This window comes from Neolamprologus multifasciatus, chromosome 7 (genome assembly GCF_963576455.1).
Source record: "Neolamprologus multifasciatus chromosome 7, fNeoMul1.2, whole genome shotgun sequence".
Classification (NCBI taxonomy): Eukaryota; Metazoa; Chordata; class Actinopteri; order Cichliformes; family Cichlidae; genus Neolamprologus; species Neolamprologus multifasciatus.
Window position 1 is genome coordinate 36,682,695 of NC_140445.1, and position 17,460 is coordinate 36,700,154.

The 17,460-nt window shown below is 41.2% G+C and overlaps 1 protein-coding gene across 5 annotated transcripts in view; it reads right to left on the reverse strand.

The window, feature by feature from the left end:
• Window positions 1-1,665: 1,665 nt before the first annotated feature.
• The window catches only part of shroom3 (shroom family member 3), a 65,950-nt gene continuing 50,155 nt past the window's right edge, over window positions 1,666-17,460 (reverse strand). For 4 of the 5 annotated variants that reach the window (XM_085168472.1, XM_085168475.1, XM_085168473.1 and 1 more), the window contains 11 exons: window positions 17,201-17,399; window positions 16,774-17,077; window positions 13,884-13,960; window positions 10,993-11,078; window positions 10,164-10,872; window positions 9,830-10,058; window positions 8,833-8,978; window positions 6,406-6,505; window positions 6,054-6,219; window positions 5,640-5,761; window positions 1,667-3,969 (listed from right to left, as the gene is read on the reverse strand). In XM_085168472.1, coding sequence (XP_085024598.1) covers window positions 3,595-3,969; window positions 5,640-5,761; window positions 6,054-6,219; window positions 6,406-6,505; window positions 8,833-8,978; window positions 9,830-10,058; window positions 10,164-10,872; window positions 10,993-11,078; window positions 13,884-13,960; window positions 16,774-17,077; window positions 17,201-17,399 — 2,513 coding nt within the window. In that variant the 3' untranslated portion in view covers window positions 1,667-3,594. Of the gene's footprint in view, window positions 3,970-5,639; window positions 5,762-6,053; window positions 6,220-6,405; window positions 6,506-8,832; window positions 8,979-9,829; window positions 10,059-10,163; window positions 10,873-10,992; window positions 11,079-13,883; window positions 13,961-16,773; window positions 17,078-17,200; window positions 17,400-17,460 lie in introns of all 5 variants that reach the window. The other variant, XM_085168470.1, reaches the window with a different exon arrangement.

Genomic DNA, 17,460 nt, shown 5'->3' on the forward strand with positions numbered 1-17,460 from the left:
GGTCAACTGAAACAGAATTAAAAGGACACACCACCAATTTTAAGTCAGTTTTATCACCATAATGTTTTAAATCTGAGCATCTCTGTTCAGGTACGTGTGTAAACACAGCTTGAGAAATAATCTTAGTGAGTAACCAAACTCATATTTCAAAATTTTCCTGGGACGCCTGGCTTCAAAGGCCAAAAAAGTTCAGGTCCTACATCCTGAAATGTTTAGATTAACAATTTTAAAAAAAAAACAGCCACCAGTTGAATTTGTGTCGAAACATCAGCACAGGGATGTTGGATTCGACACAGAGTAAGGCTACGGGTATTTTCGTGGCGTTTCTTTCTTCATCCTCTGCTAGAATCAGGGACTTCAATGGTATCAGGCAAAGAGGGAGAAAGAGCGGAGGTTAAATGACATACTACGATGCCTCCTAAATGAGGTGTTTTATGTTATGTCCAGCTGCGAGGAGGCCTGGTTCAGACCCGGGATGCACTGGAGAGATTAGATGTCTTGGCTAATAGAAGAGCTGGAGGAGGGGGCCAGGGAGAGGAGAGCTCAGACTGCTACTCCCACAGCCTGCACTCAGATAAGTGGCAGAAAATGAATGAATGGATGGATAAGAGAAGAAACTGATGCACAGCTTAAAAATAAAGTGATAAATCTGGCATCTAAAGGTTTTACAGTGGGGTCTTTCTTTTCTCTGAGAGAGCTGGACTGAAAGGAGTTTAAAAATATGTTTCTCAGTTTTCTATGAAACTGAAAGTCGTTTGGAGAAGTTTCTAAAAGAAGGATAATTAAAATAAAATGTCATGTTACATAGTGGGAAACATATTGTTAATTTAAAGGTTTAAAAATTTAAAACGTTTCTATAAATGATCCGAAAGTTAGAACATTACAACCTCTCAACTGTAAAGGTTTGCTTCTTCTCAGCGTCACAAAGTTAAATATCTTTGGGTTATTTTTGAGATTATTCTTTTTTAAGTTGATATCTGTTGGAAATCAGTGGATTTTAAGATGACTACTGTAGCTGGCAACATTTCTGACATAAAAACCCCCTCCAAAGTCCAACATTGAACCAAGATGAAATCTGGAAGAAATCTCAGCCTGTGAAAGTCTTTGGAATTTGAACTTTTCCTCGTGAAGCGTCAGACTTGATGAGAGGCACTCGACAGTGTTTAAGGGTCAGTGTGATTTCTGCTGCAAACAGCAGTGGGACTGCTACAAAGTGCTACAAGCTGCAGATGTGCAGACAGCAGTGGCAGTAGTTGTGTTACAGTTTAACATGACAGTGACGATTACAGCTCATCTTCAGGATTTTTTTGCTTTCTGTCCAGTGAAACAAGATCGTAGTCCCTCTGATTTTGGTGTTCATTAAGGTTAAGGTGAGGCAGACTCTGTGGAAAGATGGAGAAGATGATGATCTTTTAAAGATGGTGGTGCTTTCTCTTTGGGAGATAACTGCTCATGTGCACCAGCTATCAGATAGAAAGACCTCATGGAGGAAGGTCTGAATGTTTGAGGCTCCTGAAAGTATCACCAGTCAGTTAAAGGACAATTCCAGTGTAGTAATATTTAATTCACCTCCATATGATTTATTCTTGGGCTCTACTAGAGTAGCTTTGCATAATTCACAGTTTATCTTAAATAAACTGTGAATAGGTTCACAGTTTATTTATTTATTTATAAATAAATAATCTTTATTTGTCTTATACTGGGACAACTCTGCCTGTAACAAGTGGATTTAGCTCTTTCTCTTACAACAACTGCAGGTGGTGGAGTTTAAGTCCATCTAAACCATAGGTGTCAAACTCTGGCTCTAATAGTAATTTGGTATGGCTTCGCGGGCCAAATGTAATTAGGCTGCGGGCCAAATTTGGCCCGCGAAGCCATACCAAATTACTATTAGAGCTGGCCTACTGGTATTATACAGCTAATATATATATTGTTTAGTATTAAGCTTTGCTTGTTCCATATTCAGTTTTTCAGCAAAACCTGTTTGAGTCCATAAGAAAAGATTCATTCTTATATCTGGAGGAAGATTTTTTTTTCCAATAAATATTAATGTTAGCCTGCGACTTTGTTCCAGTTTTGAATTTTGGCCCACTTTGTATTTGAGTTTGACACCCCTGATCTAAACAAAGGATAACACCCTTTACAGAGAAGCAGCTGAATAAAATCAGAATAGAAAAGCAAGGAGATTGTCCACTAGTAACTATACCATGGATGGTATAGTTACTATACTAACCCTAACCTGAGTACACATAGTCTACAGGGTTTTTCATTGCTCTATTTTGTGCATTCTCCTCCTGCCCTGCCCTGGAAATCAGTCTAACAGAACCATCTTGAAGAGTGTCCCAGTTTCTAAAAAACATCTGGAGGTCAGAGCAGAGTGAGGATACACAAGTGTTTCCCCTCTGGAGGTGTTTTATGCCTGAAAGCTCCACACTGAAGCATTCATTCATAAATAGTCTCCAGCATGTTATTTTCCTGTCCTTTCTATGCGTTTCTGCTTCAGTGTTCTTTATGTAATTGGCTATGATCTGTTTTCTGTAGCCACCGTGGTGTCACATGTTTTGAAGCTTTGATTTGACTGAGCCCATAAACTCATCAGGAAAATATTTACACAGGTCTCAGCAGTTTTAAGGCACTTGTGTGTTGACATTACTTTTTAAACCTGGAAGCTACGTCTGTCTTTTGTGTGTCTTTGTGTGTCTCGTTGTGGTTTTCCTTCCACTTTTGAGATTGCCTGCCCTGCACTTTCACCTTCGTGTGACTGTTCCCACCTGTGCCTCAGGACTATATATGTACATTTGAGTGTGTATAAATAGTCCTGTTTGTCTCTTCATCTTCCTCTCATTACTTGCACTTCCAGCACTCCTTTTTTGTGGATTTTTGATAAGCTAATGAAGGCTTGCTGTGTAAAATACATCAGTAGGAACTATATGCCACATTTCATGTGTAACAGAGAACGCTTTAAAGCAGCAGTGCCTCATTTTGTTCTTCCCCTTTCTTTGTATCTCTTCCTCACTTTCTCTTTTCTGTTCTCTGGTGGAAGGAACTAAAATGCAAGAAGAAGAGGTGAGGAAGTACAAACTGAGAAATGGGTAAGAAGGATATGTGTGGGAAACACTGGGTATCCCGTCTTTATGACACCATACAGATCCCAGAGTAGAAAAACCTATGTGAAAGTGAAACTTTGGCCATGTTTAATCCATCACTGAAGCAGGATATATATAACAAGAACCCCCCCACCCCCCATCCCCAAAAGCAGAGGAGGTCTAAGTGTTTAAAAAATGGAGAAAATCATCCACCTTGCTGGAATTGTCCTTTGAAAGATTTGATGATAAACTTTCCTGGTAATCCTCTGACCTTAAAATCACTCATCAGAGCAGAGTGTGGTTGGAAATATTGTCTAGTTGCTGGCGTTCAGGTGAACAGAGGCCTAATGTGCAGTCAGGCGTGAACAGAAAGAGGCACATTAAAGGCTTTTCTTCATGTGTGAAGTCTGCATAGTTAATTCTAAATGGGCGGAGCCTGTTTTGGGCCATCCTTCGTGTAAAGCTCCTTCACTTTTTATGGTGCTACCTGTCCTTCATGTTCATGATGTCACAGTGATGTCACAGTGGTAGATCTGACCACGTGGCTAGGGCTTATAATTGCAGCGGGTGGAAGCAGTGGTGGAAACAAAGAAGAGCAGGGCACGGAGCTTGCTGCGGGCCAGCCGTTGGCCTCTGCCAGGCTCTCGGCCAATCGCGTCAGCTGCTCCTCTCCCCGTCGTATGAGGTCGTCCAGGTGTCGCTGTCGGATCAGAAGGGAGGGCTTGGTGCTGACGAAGCGCCGGTAGTCTTGGAGTTGGGGTTCGCTGAGGTAACTGGACAGGATGGTGTGGACCACGCGCTGCCGCCGGTCCAGGTTCTCCTTCAGCTCTCGAGCGTCTTCGGTTTGGCGAAGGAGGAGAGAGCGCTTGTGATTAAGGGAGTCCTGAGGAAGAGGAAAACAAACACATATATCAAACACATACATCTATATATCTTCTTTGTTTATATATTTCAAAATCACATGCCAATAATGCTCGTCCTCTTTCTCCTGCAGCTTGCATTTTTTCCTGTTTATTTGTTGCCTCTCCACAAGGAAGGGAGTTCTTTCTCCCAACAGTCCCCAAGTGCTAGCTCACAGTGGATCTCCTGATTATTGGGTTTTTCTTTCCAGTGTTGCAGTCTTTACCTTATCTTTACCAAATGATTTGAGAGGACTGTTGTTATACAAATAAATTGTCTCTAATAACTGCTGTGTTTATGTTACCTGGGGAAATGAACTTCATGCAATAAAACATTGTGACTTAATTCTTTAAATCACTACCATGCACTTTATAACAGTGGCACTGGGTAAACAAGTGGATAGTACTTCAGCTCCCCCTTGTGGCTACAGATGGGAAAACTTCTTTCTTTTACAAAGTGTTGTTAAACGTGTGACTGCAAAAAAAAAAAAAAGCTCATTAAAGTATTCAGAAACAACCGATAAGCTGTATAAAATCAACTGTTTGATCTTCTTAAAAAAACAACAACCACTGAACACAACTGACTGCTTTTATAACACATTTACCAGAATTGGTCTGAGTTTGAGGCCAGGGCAGCAGATAACCACGAGGTAAAAGTTAATATTTCATCTGTGAGTTGACTCAAAAGTTTAGACCTATTATGTCGAGCAGATAAAGATACATCAAACATTAACAGAGTCAAACATCGATTGTCTTCACTGATTCAAGCTCATTTTTTTCCTGTGTGCTCCTTTGTTCAGAGAAAGGGGTTGAAATAAACTCTCATATATCAAAATATTTGGGACTGAAATCTTTGTTGGGACTATTTTTAATATCTGAGATAATACAGACACGGCTTAAGTCATACAGCAGAACTGCACACTATTGAGATCAGGGTTATTAAACACAATTATTCACAGACCTTCCAAAAAAATGAAGAAACTTTTTTTTTTATAATTTGGACCGTCTTCCTTTGACTCTATTGAATTTGAAAGCATGCAGGTAAAGGGAAACAAATAATAAGGAAAACAGCAGGGAGGCAGATAGTGTGGTGCAAAATGTGTTCAGATTTATACTTTAAGTCCCTTATTGTCAGTTTTGGTATAGGACCAAAACTGACAATATCAGGATTCTTACAAATATTTATATGTATTTAAAATAGTCAAAAATGTAAATAAATATAGAAATTAATTCATAAAATTTACAATCTTGTTTCAGTTTAGCTTTGTGTTACTTTTCCCATTTGCTTACTTAATTTTCTGTTTTATTTTAGTCACTTCACCTCTTCTGGAATTTATCCATATGTATTTCCCCAAATCTAATTCTCTATTATTCTTTTCACACATGCCTACACATACTTCTAATAAATCACATAACTCAGTCTCAGATGCTTTGACCCCCAAGAACCTTGATCTGGATATCAGGCACTTAGTATAAAGACTCTGAAGTGTCAATGTGCCAAAGACATTAAAGGTGTATGGAGGAAAACTGTCATCGTATGAAGGGCAAAACTAAACCTAAAACGAACTTAATTTAGTTACTGTCCCATTTGTTTTACTGCCTGAATCACAGAACTGCAGGTGTGATGCAGGCAGGTGGACTCTGCATGTCTCACCCTCTCTTCAGCTGCTTCTTCTGGCGACAGCCCGTCTCTCTGCAGAGCGAGCAGAGATCTGTCAATCCTCGACAGCCGGCTGCACAGAGACAGCAGCAAGTTCACGATCTTCTCCAGATCACCTGCAAACAACAAACAGATCAAAGACATTTTTCTTACCTTTTAGAAAGAACCTATTTCCTTGTCTGCAGCTCATATTACCTGCGGTGTTCCACAAGGCTCGATTTTAGGTCCTATTATATTTTTTATTTTTATATTTGTTTATTTATTATCCAAGGTCATTAAGCCTCTTCCCACTAAAGATAGAAATACTTACGTCTGAAACTTGGGGTCCCTTAAAGCCTATCTGTTGTGGATGTGTAATGAAAATGACATATTTCTGTTTTTTGTCACAGGGTCACTCTGATGTCATACCGATGAACACGCTGTACTTGTCCTTCTCGTTGGTTTTGAGGTGGTCCTGCACCATTGTGTCGATGCTATCCCCCAGCACCTTGTGATGCTTCTGCTCCTCACACAGCGCCTCTTTCTCCCGCTTCAGAGCCACCACGCTGCTCCTAAGAGCTTCACACAGCTCCACCTGGTGGACAGCAGGAGAAATGTGAAAACAGTGGGCAGTTTTACCTTCTGCTGCTGGGATTTTAGGCAAATATTTAAAAATAAGACTCATTTACAGATTTACTGATTTGTGCACCTACATTATATCTTAACACTGTTAATTATTCACATTTTAACGAGAAATTATTATTTTTATTTTTTATTTTACCTTCCTGGTGTTGAGACCCTTCTCTTCTTCATCCAGATTGGTCTCCTTCTTTTGATCTGCCGCCGTGCTCTGAGCAGGATCGCAGATGCCAGCCTGGGTCCTACAAAGAAGACAATACTATTTAAAAACAGATATTTTTGATGTGACAGCCCTGTATTTTATCCATTTTAAAGCATTTGAAAGAACAGAAACACTTTTTCAAGGTCGATTTAAAAACCAGGCTGATGAAGTGGAGGCTCACATTAAAGAAAAAGCTATTTTACTGACCAGATACAGTCTGTTATGCCAGCGACACAGTACCACTAGGTGTCAGTGTTGCTGCAGGAATAAGACTGAGTACATTTTTTGCACTGTGTCAAAGTGTATTTTCATATTGCAGATTTCTGAACTTTCTAAATGTAAATAGCGATGAACACACTCTTTGTTTCACAGAGTTTAAAAAGTCACGTGCATTAGCTTCATTTTTCTACCTGTATGACCATCCTGGTTATTAAATAACATTAAAAGGCACATGCGGTCCCTCAGTTTGGTAAAACTGCACCAATATGGAAATGCCAGATTCCAGATGTTAGGAATGAAGAAGTTCCTTTGCCTCTGATGAAATCAGGCTATGGAGGGGCAGCCATCTGCCCCAGTGGTTGGGGGTAAGTGGGTCACTATCGATTTGTAAGTCATAGCACACCACTATACAACTCATTTTGAGTTTTTTTTTGGGCGTCCTTTCAAGTCCACTAAAAGTAGAAAAACAGCTGCTTGGTTTTCTTAGTTGTGAAATCCCTTTTAAACCTTGCACTTAACTCACTGTCCTTTTTAAAAATATATAGTTTTAGCCCCTATACATACCATCCCATTCAGGTAATAATGTTTAAGAAATTCTCATGGAGGTTGACAACGCTGTCCAAACTGTGCTGCTGTTGATCAGGTTTGTCTGGTCTCACCTGTCTGACTTTGACACTCAGTCAGCAAAGGAAGCTGATTTTGAACCCGCAGGTTACCTCATCCACTTGAGCAGGGTTAAAGACCTCGAGAAATCAAAATAAATTCGATGCCGGGTTCACTCATGACCCCTAAGACTACTTCACAAGGAGTGTGGCAGCAGAGAAAATCAAAGAGGGTCAAAAGCACAACCTCTACAATGATGGCTGTTTGTCTTCTCATTCTTTCTGTGAACAACACGTTCGCCAGCGAACCAAAACACACTCAAGATGTCACTGACTTCACAGGCTGCGACTTGCAGGGACAGCTGAGGCTCCCAATGTTCCTCCTTTGCTTTGACAGCAGCAGATAAGAGGAAGGAGGCTGTCAGCATACACAGCAAGGGTGATAAATGCTGGTTTACAGGAAGTCCATTACCCCCAAAAATGTTTGTGTCGTGCTTCAGTCCCATAAAAGTCAGTCTGTGCAGTTTTGCTCTTGAGGCTAAATAAACAGAGTCATTGTGGAGGCCTTTAGTTTTTTACATAAAGCACTTTAAACAGCATCACCAGACTGTTTAGTGCACTCCAGTCTTGTAATTATCCAACTGTTTGGAACCAACTATCTTTGATTGTAAGCCTTTGTTTGTTCTGTGTAAGTGGATGTATCAGAGGAATCAGAGTGGGAATGATTCTGAGTGAATCTGACATGTTCATCTGCCGACACAATAAACAAACTAGAAAGGTTACACCAGCGCGCTGTACTATGAAGCAAGTTCTACATACCCATTTTCGTAACTGGCTCAACATACACCAATATTAGTGGTCACATGAAGTTGGTTATCAACTTTATATGCCAACCCAGTCTTTCTTAATCTAGCTAGGAGCCCATTCACGTGAATAGATGATTTGACAGCATGTGACCAATCAAAGACATGGTTATTAAAGACATTATAAAACCTCAAAGCACTTAGAGTGTGCTGTCATTATGCAGATGTGCACAGATCCTGAAGTAGAAAGCCTGAGTAAATAAAATAAATAAATAATATTCAGAAATAAGAAATCCATTGTTGGTTTATGATAAAACGCAGTTGAATGACCTCAAGAACGAGTCTTGAGTCATGTTAGCTGAGAAGTGTGACCTTTGTATAAAAGAGGGAGGCAGCTTTTGTGTCTGGAAAGTGCCTTAAACCTGCATTCTTTTAGATGACCAGCAGGGGCAGCTACTCTGCCTGTCAGATTATATAGACATCTCTTAGAAATTGAGCCTCCTTCTCCTTTGATCTATGACCTCAGTAAACACTTTCCTGATGGGTTTATGGCCTTGATAGGTAGTTTCAAGTCTAATTTAATAGAGTTTGGTTTTCTTTTTGTACACTTGGGTCCAATTTAGAGTCAAATAGATGATAAAGCAGGCTTTGCTTTAGGGCGCGACCGCCCTCAACCCTGATTCTGTACAAACTCACTCCCCAAAAGAACAAATTAGAAGCCAGAAATAAAAGGGTTTGCGTACCTGTCATCCTCTTGGCTGCTGCCTCTGTGGGTCCATTGTGATTTCCCAATCAGTTTGCTGTTTGGAAAGATCTCCTCCAATAGCTCTATAGTGGATTTACCTCCCCACGTGTCCAAGAGGGGCGCTAGAGAGGGGTCCTGCAACACCTGGAAAAAAGAAAAGAATAAAAACTAAGCACAAAAAGAAAGGTAGTCAAAATTAAACAATTTCTTGTAGTTCAAAATCAGTCATAGCATTGCACTGGAAAAGAGGGAAAAGGAGTTGCAGTTGAAGACCATAAACAGTGCAGTGAACTCCAGACCCTGGAATAAATACTGGCTGCACCTTTTTACACTGAAGACACAAAGACAAATCGAGATGTATTGTTGAATTTTTGCACTTGTATTTCTTATATAAAAAATCTCAGAGATTAAAAGTGTAGTTAAATTTCTTTACACTGACAAAAAGGGGAGTTAAACTACTCTGGCCCACTTAAGATCAAAGTGCACTCTACGTGGGCCATAATGTGAAATGAATTGGACATCCCCGCTCTAACCCTTTAGAGAAAAGTGAAGAGGACTTGTGTGTGTGTGTGTGTTGGTTAGAAATATTATTTTCTTTGTCTTGTGATTGCCATTGTAGAACAATTTAAAAACAGAGTCATATTCCGCTTGCCTAGGGTTAGGTTTGAGGTTGTCACTGATGCTATTAAGTTATGCAACTTTTTACATTTGTAAAACACTTTTTATCAGGTAAAGCTACCACATCACAAGCCTGCCAAAACTATTCCATGTCATTTGGGAGGCTAGGTTGGTATCTTTGAAGAAAAGTCAAACAGTTCTTAGTAAATGTCCAATTGAATATTTACTTGAAATCTCATCCCTATTAAAAAAATGGGAACTCTTGAAGTAGATTTCCCCTGTTCTCTGTCTGCTAAGCCCCAAAATATTTGATGATTCCTCCACACACAAAGTCCCGAGACTCTCCAGCAAGATACAAGTTGACTTCAGACACTCACCAACTGCTGAGCCAGAGCCTCCACTCTCAGCTCTTCAGATGTCTTCTTCCTTTTGGGCAGAGGCTCGTACTCAAGGCTTAGGTTGTCCTCTGTGGTGGCGGATGTGGTGGTTGGAGTGATGGTGGAGGGTTGCATTGAAGGAAGTTGACTGGCCACAGAAGAAGAGCTGACTGGTAAAAACTGGGGGGAAGACTTTCTTGTGGAAATGGTGGAGAACTCCGAAGTGGAACTAAAGTTGGAGAAATGGGAAAATTAACAGAAGAAAATAATTTTTAAAAATCAAAACAACAGTAATGACATTTCAAATAAAACACACAGATATTGTAAAACAAACCTTCCCACTGTCTCCTCCTTAGTCTCCAGCTCCAGCTCCACAGGAGGAGGTGGAGGAGGGAAATCCTCAGTGATGTTTGTCTCCCTGATTGGAGGAGAAAAAGGTGGAGAAGGAGGTGGTGCAGGATTTTGGAGGAAGACCTCATCATAGTCCTCCAGTGGTGTGCCTGTGGAAGTTTCGGGAGGTTGCTGTTGGCTGACAGAGCCAAAGAGGCTGGTCTCTGAGATTCGCAGTGAGGACAGGTGGACAGTCGGATGGGAGAACGGCAGAGGAGAGGATGTGCTGCTTCTGCTACCCTTCCTTTTAGGTGAGGTTGGTGTCACTGGTTTTACATTTTCTTCAGAAAGTCCGCCTCTCATCTCTAAACTGTAGGCTCTGCCTCTGTAAGTGTGCTTTGTGGTGTCCTGTAACAGGGTGGCGTCACTCAAACTGTGTCTACTCTGTTTTTCATGTTCAACACCAGAAACGTTACTTTCTTCACCACTGCCTACGCTCACTTGCTGGATGCCAGGGAAAGTGATGCCGGCCAGATTGGCCTGGCTCAACCTCTTGCTTGATTGCCACTCATCGCTGCCTCTTTCCTGAGTCCTGGGTGGTGACAACGGGTAGGGCAGGCCAACAGAGGCTGCCAAGGTGGAGGTGCTTTGGGCACGCTGGCGCTCGCTGTTCCTCTGCCGTTCCTTACGAATGACCGGTGTTTGGGAGAAGCCTGGGATTTAAAAACAAGGAGGCAAATTCAGTGAATCCTGGAGTGTGTCATAATTGAATAATAATTAAAAAGGCTGCAAATTTCACACTTTTTAATGTTTTTTGTTTTAATTTCACTCACCTTTAGAGGGTCCTATGGGCTGGGAGGTGTTCATGCTGTTCTGGGATGGAGAGATGAAGCCTTCTGGTACATGGACGTTTGCAGGTCTTAAAGCAAGACATGAAGAAAAGAATAAAGAAAGTGAGGAAAACAGTGGTACTGAAAATATATCTACAACTAAGCACATTTTGTTGGTTTAAAATTTGGACAGCAATGGGATATCTTATTATCTGACAATAACTGGCTCCTGGTTAGCGTTCGGCTCTAGCAGGTCAACTGACCATCATCGATTCTGTTCATTATAGAAAGAATTTCTAGGTATAGCCCGGAGCTTCAGTGGCCTCAGGATAATACATTTGCTTTTCGTGTATATATTGGAACCCGCGGACGTTGAGCGCGGATACATAAGGCAGAAATGAGTTTCATCTGAAGGGTGTTTCGGACCACTGTTAGATAGGAAGAGAAGCGCAGTCATTTGGGAGGGATTCAAACTAAAGATGCTTCTACTTCACATCAAAAGGAATTGGTGATGTGGTTCAGCATCTCACTACAATGCTTTCTTGACTCCTCCTACATGGGATGGAGGACCCTAAAGAAGAGCGAGGCAAACGTGAGAGACTAGGTTTCTTGCCTGGGTGGGGAATGCCTTGGTGTTGAACTGGAGGAGGTGGGTCAGGAGAGGGAGGTCTAAGTAACTCTGACTTCTGCCTCTGCGACCCGGACACAGGTATGTGGTAGAAAAGCATTGCACGGATGGGTGTCTCATGATTTAATTATTATTTTATCATTTTATGTCATTCCTATTCCCCAGAGAGTAAACCATAGATTATTATGAAAACTGGATGCCAAACTCACTGATGTTGGATTCACGGAATTTGCATTAGTGGATTTGCATTAATTTGACAAAACTTCTTGCAGACATAAAGTAATTGACTTTAATTAAAGTTCCAGGTCGACTGAAGACCATTAGAGAAAATTCTTCTCGGTCTGCAGTGGTTTATAGCTGCAACATTGTTTCTGGTCAGAGTGTTGACTTGTGTGCGTTTCATGTTTTCTTAAAGCATGTATGTGGGTATGTGATCAGGATGCCTCTTGGGCGTCTTCAATTGGAGGTTTTCCAGGCACTTTTAACTGGTAGGAGAGTCCTGGCTTAGACTGAGAACATGCTGGAGAGACTATAGATCACACTGGCCTAAAAACGCCTCGAGTTGACCTGAAAAAACTCACTTAGCTGGCTGGAACTGTGACCCTGGATAAGCACAAGACAAATGGATGGAAACTAGTACTGCTGCTCTAGGAGATGTTACTGGCTGTCAATCCATAAAGTAATATAAAATATATGCAATGTGTTGTTTTCAGGTTTAAATGAAGTGCTATTGACCTTTAGTTGTTCCTAACATCCAGTGTCCTAACTGTGATCTAAACTACTTTTGATCTTATCAGCTGTTTGTGCTCAGTCATCTGGATTTCTGCCCTCGTGTTCTTGGTTATATCCAGACACCAGACTGATCTGTGTAAACACACACTCAGAATTCCTCAGAATGACTTTTCATCTTCACATTTTAAGGGCAAACATATTTAAATGTCTGTAACTAATAAATCCCTGCAGACAAGGTATTGGTATTCTGTTTATTTTTCCCTCTCAGTGCCAGGGAGTTTTTCCTGCTTCTTAAAAACTCCTCATTCCTCCCTTATTTAACTCCTTCTTCTCTTTCTTACTCCATCCTTTAAACCTCTCCTGAACTCCGAGAAGGCCAATCTTCTGCCTCATTTTGTAACTTTATACCCTTTCTTCCCTCCTCTCAACTTTAAATACCATACCTCCTCTTCCCTGCTCTCATTTCATACAGATACTCCCTTCTTTTTCTCTAAAAGCTTTTCAGAAAGCTGCCTGGAGTTTCATTTCTAAAGAACAGAAGAAGTAAAGCTGTAAAACCTTCTTACACCCTCCTTCCTCTTTTTTTTTTTTTTTTACTTTTACTGGTTCTCAGTTGCTCCTCTTCTTTCCTTCTTACCACCACCTTCCGTATTCATCCTTTTCAACTCTTGTATGTCATCTGTTCCTCCTTTCACCCATATCTCCTTTCACCTTCTCCTTTAGCTCTGTGTCTCCTTTAGCTGTTGCCCCTGTGCCTCCATCACCCCCAATCCCTTATATCCTTTATATCCAGTCCTCCTTTCCTTCTTTCTCTTCCTAAATGTGTCTCCGTGATGCCAACAGCTGGGCACAAGATGGTTTTAAAATAGCAAAGAGCCTAAAGCAAGCATAGTCTGAGAGTCAACAGCCTTTTATGGAAGAGAGCTAAAATACCGCGTTCAGCAATGAACCTGAATTCCCACGATCCCTCAGTCCTTAGTCACATTTTAAACCTTATCTATAAACTGAACGAATCGCCAGAGAAAAGGCTCTGCAGAGAGACGTTCAGGATCTTAACTTTTGTTGATTATGCATCGATGAAGACTGATTAAACTTTCAGACACTTCAAATAGCAGAATTCTTGTCCACCACGCTTCCAGTACCCTCAGGCAGGTATCTGATCTGTCCCATTGAGCCCAAACATCAAGCAAGTCTCATAGCAAACCATCTTTAATCACAAGAAGATGATGACAGATGAAATCCATGCACAGGTGCAACAGAGACACCTGCGCACCACACTTTTGTTCTACTTCTACTCTAATTTTACTCATTTACAAGCAAAGTTAGGTAATTATGCTTTTGTTTTACTGATTGTCTGACCCACTTGAGCTCACACTGGGCTGTATGAGGACCAAGAAATCACTTGCACAGTGCTGCACTTAAAAAAATAAAGTTCTGGATCCTTGATGGTCATATGACAGGAAAATAGTAATGAAGGACCAGAAGAACCCACCAGGTGAAACCCAGACATGGTGGTCATAGAAACGCGACGTACCTGTCAGCAGCCAGAGCACAGCGTTCATGTTCCGAGATGAAGACGCCAAACATCCGGACATCGTCTGGAAGGAAGTCCTGAAACACAAAGAGAGAAAGTGGAATAATCTATTTCTTGTAGTTTTATAAATATTAATGTATGTATGTTTAGCCAAATCAAAGCTTATAACCTCTAAAAACACTTGGCACATTAAGGTCAAGTACAAGAAATCAGTTTTACTTCTTGATATCCAAGGAGTCACTGGCACCTTAATGTCAAAATAACCTTTTATATATTACAGATTTTTCCACTTTGAGGGTCACCCAAATGGAAATATTTGAAAACAGAGAATGCAAAAGCAAAAAAGCAAAAATGAAATTTTCTAGTTTCTATAAATTTGCCTATTTAACATGTGGGTAAAACCTAACCTTAAAGCAGGCCCCTGGTGACCTGGTGGAATTCCAGAAGATGCTTTCTGCAATTTCTTTCTATGATTATCCAGGTTTAGATGCAGATGGAGATGATAAATTAAAGGGTTCTGCCTTGATGTGGTTGCTGAATAATAATAATAATAATAATAATAATAATAAACTTGTGGCAGGGTCTGCGGTGCCACTGCAGGAGAGGCGGAGGCACCCGAGTGGCATCTGCAATCACGCCTTGCTGGCAGAAAGAGTCCTGTCAGGTGTTGTTGTTGGTGATGTGTGTTCGGCTGGTGGCTGGAAGCTGCAGCCGTGTGTGTTTGTGAACAGCAAACGTGTGTGTAGTAATAAAGAATTCTGAAAAGCATGGAAATGTCATCGAGTCTGCCATGGTTTAGTTACAAAACTGATTACTGCAGTCGCAGTAACCAGGTGTAATGTGTAATCACTTTATTTACTTTAATGAAATCATTCTGTTCTTATAAATCACAGTGTGTGTACAGTAGAATTATCTTTATCTGAATCAAGGGGTTTCTCTCATGTTTAACGCCTTTCTTTGAGCTCTTGTACTTTATAAATCAAGACTAGCAAGAAACACTAAATACTCCTGTTCCTGTGTCTCTGAGCTGTTTGAAAAACCCAGACAGCGCCATCAGCGATCACAAGTCTGACCACAGACCTTATCACACATTAAGACCATAAGCACTGATGTCTCTCCAGCAAGCCGACTTTGACCTGTAAACTCTCCTTTGGCATGTTTCGGCAATGATCCGGGAACATAAAGTTCTTAAATTTAACCCCTTAACATCCACCACTTAAAGGCAGGATTTAGGGTTAGGTTGCATTTTAGCCTCTAGCTTCAGTAATTAGAAGATGTTACATTTCAAATCCAGCCTTTGGCTGTCATTAAAAGATTTCTGGAAAAAAAGAGGTAAATTTAACTCAAACCCTAAACTTGGACTGAGCTGTAATGATGTTTATGTGACACAGGCAGGTCTGATTACTGAAGGAGATAAAGGATGAATGTATCCGTTACAGCATTCCTTTAAGATGCATGTAAGCACGTGTGTGTGTGTGTGTGTGTGTTTGTGTTTCTTATCATCTGCATCAGACAGCGCCCAGTCACCATCCCGGCTCACTGGCACCTCACAGGAAACCCTGAGGATTTGGGCTATTTCCTGTGTGACTCTGGTGCAAATGTGATCAAATAAGTGAAAATACAAACAGGTCCATGAATGCCTCTTTAGGCCAAAGTGGAGGAAGGGAACGAAGTGACAGACTCATGAAGGTTTATCAGACACCAAAACACTGCAGTGTTTTATTATCATGGCGTGAATTATCTTATCTTTCACTGTGACAATCTAAAAGTAAGCTGCAGAAATACTCAGTTTACATTACAAAGTAATGCATTCCTGTTTCATTGGCTTCTGCTGCACCGGGCTTGGTCACATGACGCTAAAGTCTCTGTTGGTAAAGGCTGAGCTGCTTGTTTTCCCAAACCCTTTTTTTATATTTGGATTATAGCGCGCTCTCTGAGTCGCTGGAACACAAAAACCTCTCTAGGACAGACGCTGATTATAGCTATATTATTTGTATCATCTGCAAACATTGACTTAAACAATTCTAAGTAAAAATTGCTTTGTTTCTCTGTTTCCTAATAGTGATGTAACGAAAATTAACAAACAGTTTCACTCCTGTTTGGGAAATATTATTATTTATATTTCTATTTTGACATATTGGATTAATATAATGTTTAACATATGGACCTTCAACATTTTACCTACAGTTTAATTATCCTTCCACTACATTTTCAAATCACTATCTCACAATGGGTTAAGTTGGCAGCTGCTGCCTTTTGAATCTTTAAGTTTGAAAATAAAACTTTGTTTTATTGTGATGTCACAGCTGGTGGCTGCATGCAGGGCGCTTGATGTGCATCTTCTGATCTTTTTAACCTGACGCTTGATGGTCGGCATGATCGACAGAGTGATGGGAAAAAGCTAGAAAAGGTGAGATGCTGTGTTATTTGTTATTTCTAAAGTCCCAATGTTATTAGCATATAACTGCAAGATCCTTCCTATTACATTCCCATGACAATCAATCTCTAAAATGATCAATTTTTTTAGATATACTTATTACTGTAATTTTATTTATTATATGTTCATTATAGTTCATTAAGGACCACCATATAAATAAACAGGGAAGGCATAAAGAAAGGAAAGGAAGACCTCCCATACAGAACCGAGCAGGAAGCAGATACGACAGATAGCTCTTAAAGAGGAGGAGGTAGGGTGGAGGTGGCTTGTAGAGGCGCTGCAGCTTCCTATATGAGATTTGGCAAATGGATGAGTAGAAGGCTATCTGAACTAGAAGCTGGTGTGCTGGCACGAGATTGGCTGCTTTTTCCTTGTCTCCCTGAAAGAATGATTTCTTGCCTCTACATTCACAACAATAACCGCTGTGAGCACCGCAGCGGAGCAGAGTTTTACCTCATTTAGTCTCTCCATGATGGGGGATGAACGAGAGCGAAAGTGCTGAGGGGGGGCTCGCGTGTCCTCGGATCGCTCCAGGAGATTCTCAGCTGAGGCTGACTTCCCTGTTTTGTGAACTGACCCAGCCTTCTGCAGAGCAACATTGAGCTGCTTAGACAGTCCCCGGTTGACTTGAGGCTCTGCAACCTGCTGTTCACGGCCCAGGCTCGGCTCTCTGATGGATGACTGGCTGTGTCTCCTGAGCTCTGCTTCAGGAACAAGATCCTGGTAGATCTGATCAAGAGTGGAGCCAGAAGGAGTGCTAAGAGAAGAAAGCAGGAGAAGATTTAACGTTTTATAAAACTGGGAGTCACCAAAGTCACCAAAGCGTCCTAAACAATCCTACTAAGAGAATTAGATTCAGCTGGGGCCTGTTCTTGCATACCTTGATGGTGGGTGAGCTGGTGGCCTCGGTGTGGTGACCCTGCCTGGGTAGAAGAAGTTAGACTGGTGGCTCCGCAGGTCAGGAAGAAGAGTTGAGTCGGGGTGCTTCTCCCCCTGAGGAGAAGCTGGACATGGGTCTTGGAGGGAGAGCAGGCTGGAAGCGGAGGAGAGGCTGAGGGAGTCTGAGTAACAGGAGGAGGCTGAAGACAAAGGAAAGGAAGAAAAGTGATTTGCCTTATACCTCTCACTTAAACCTTTCAT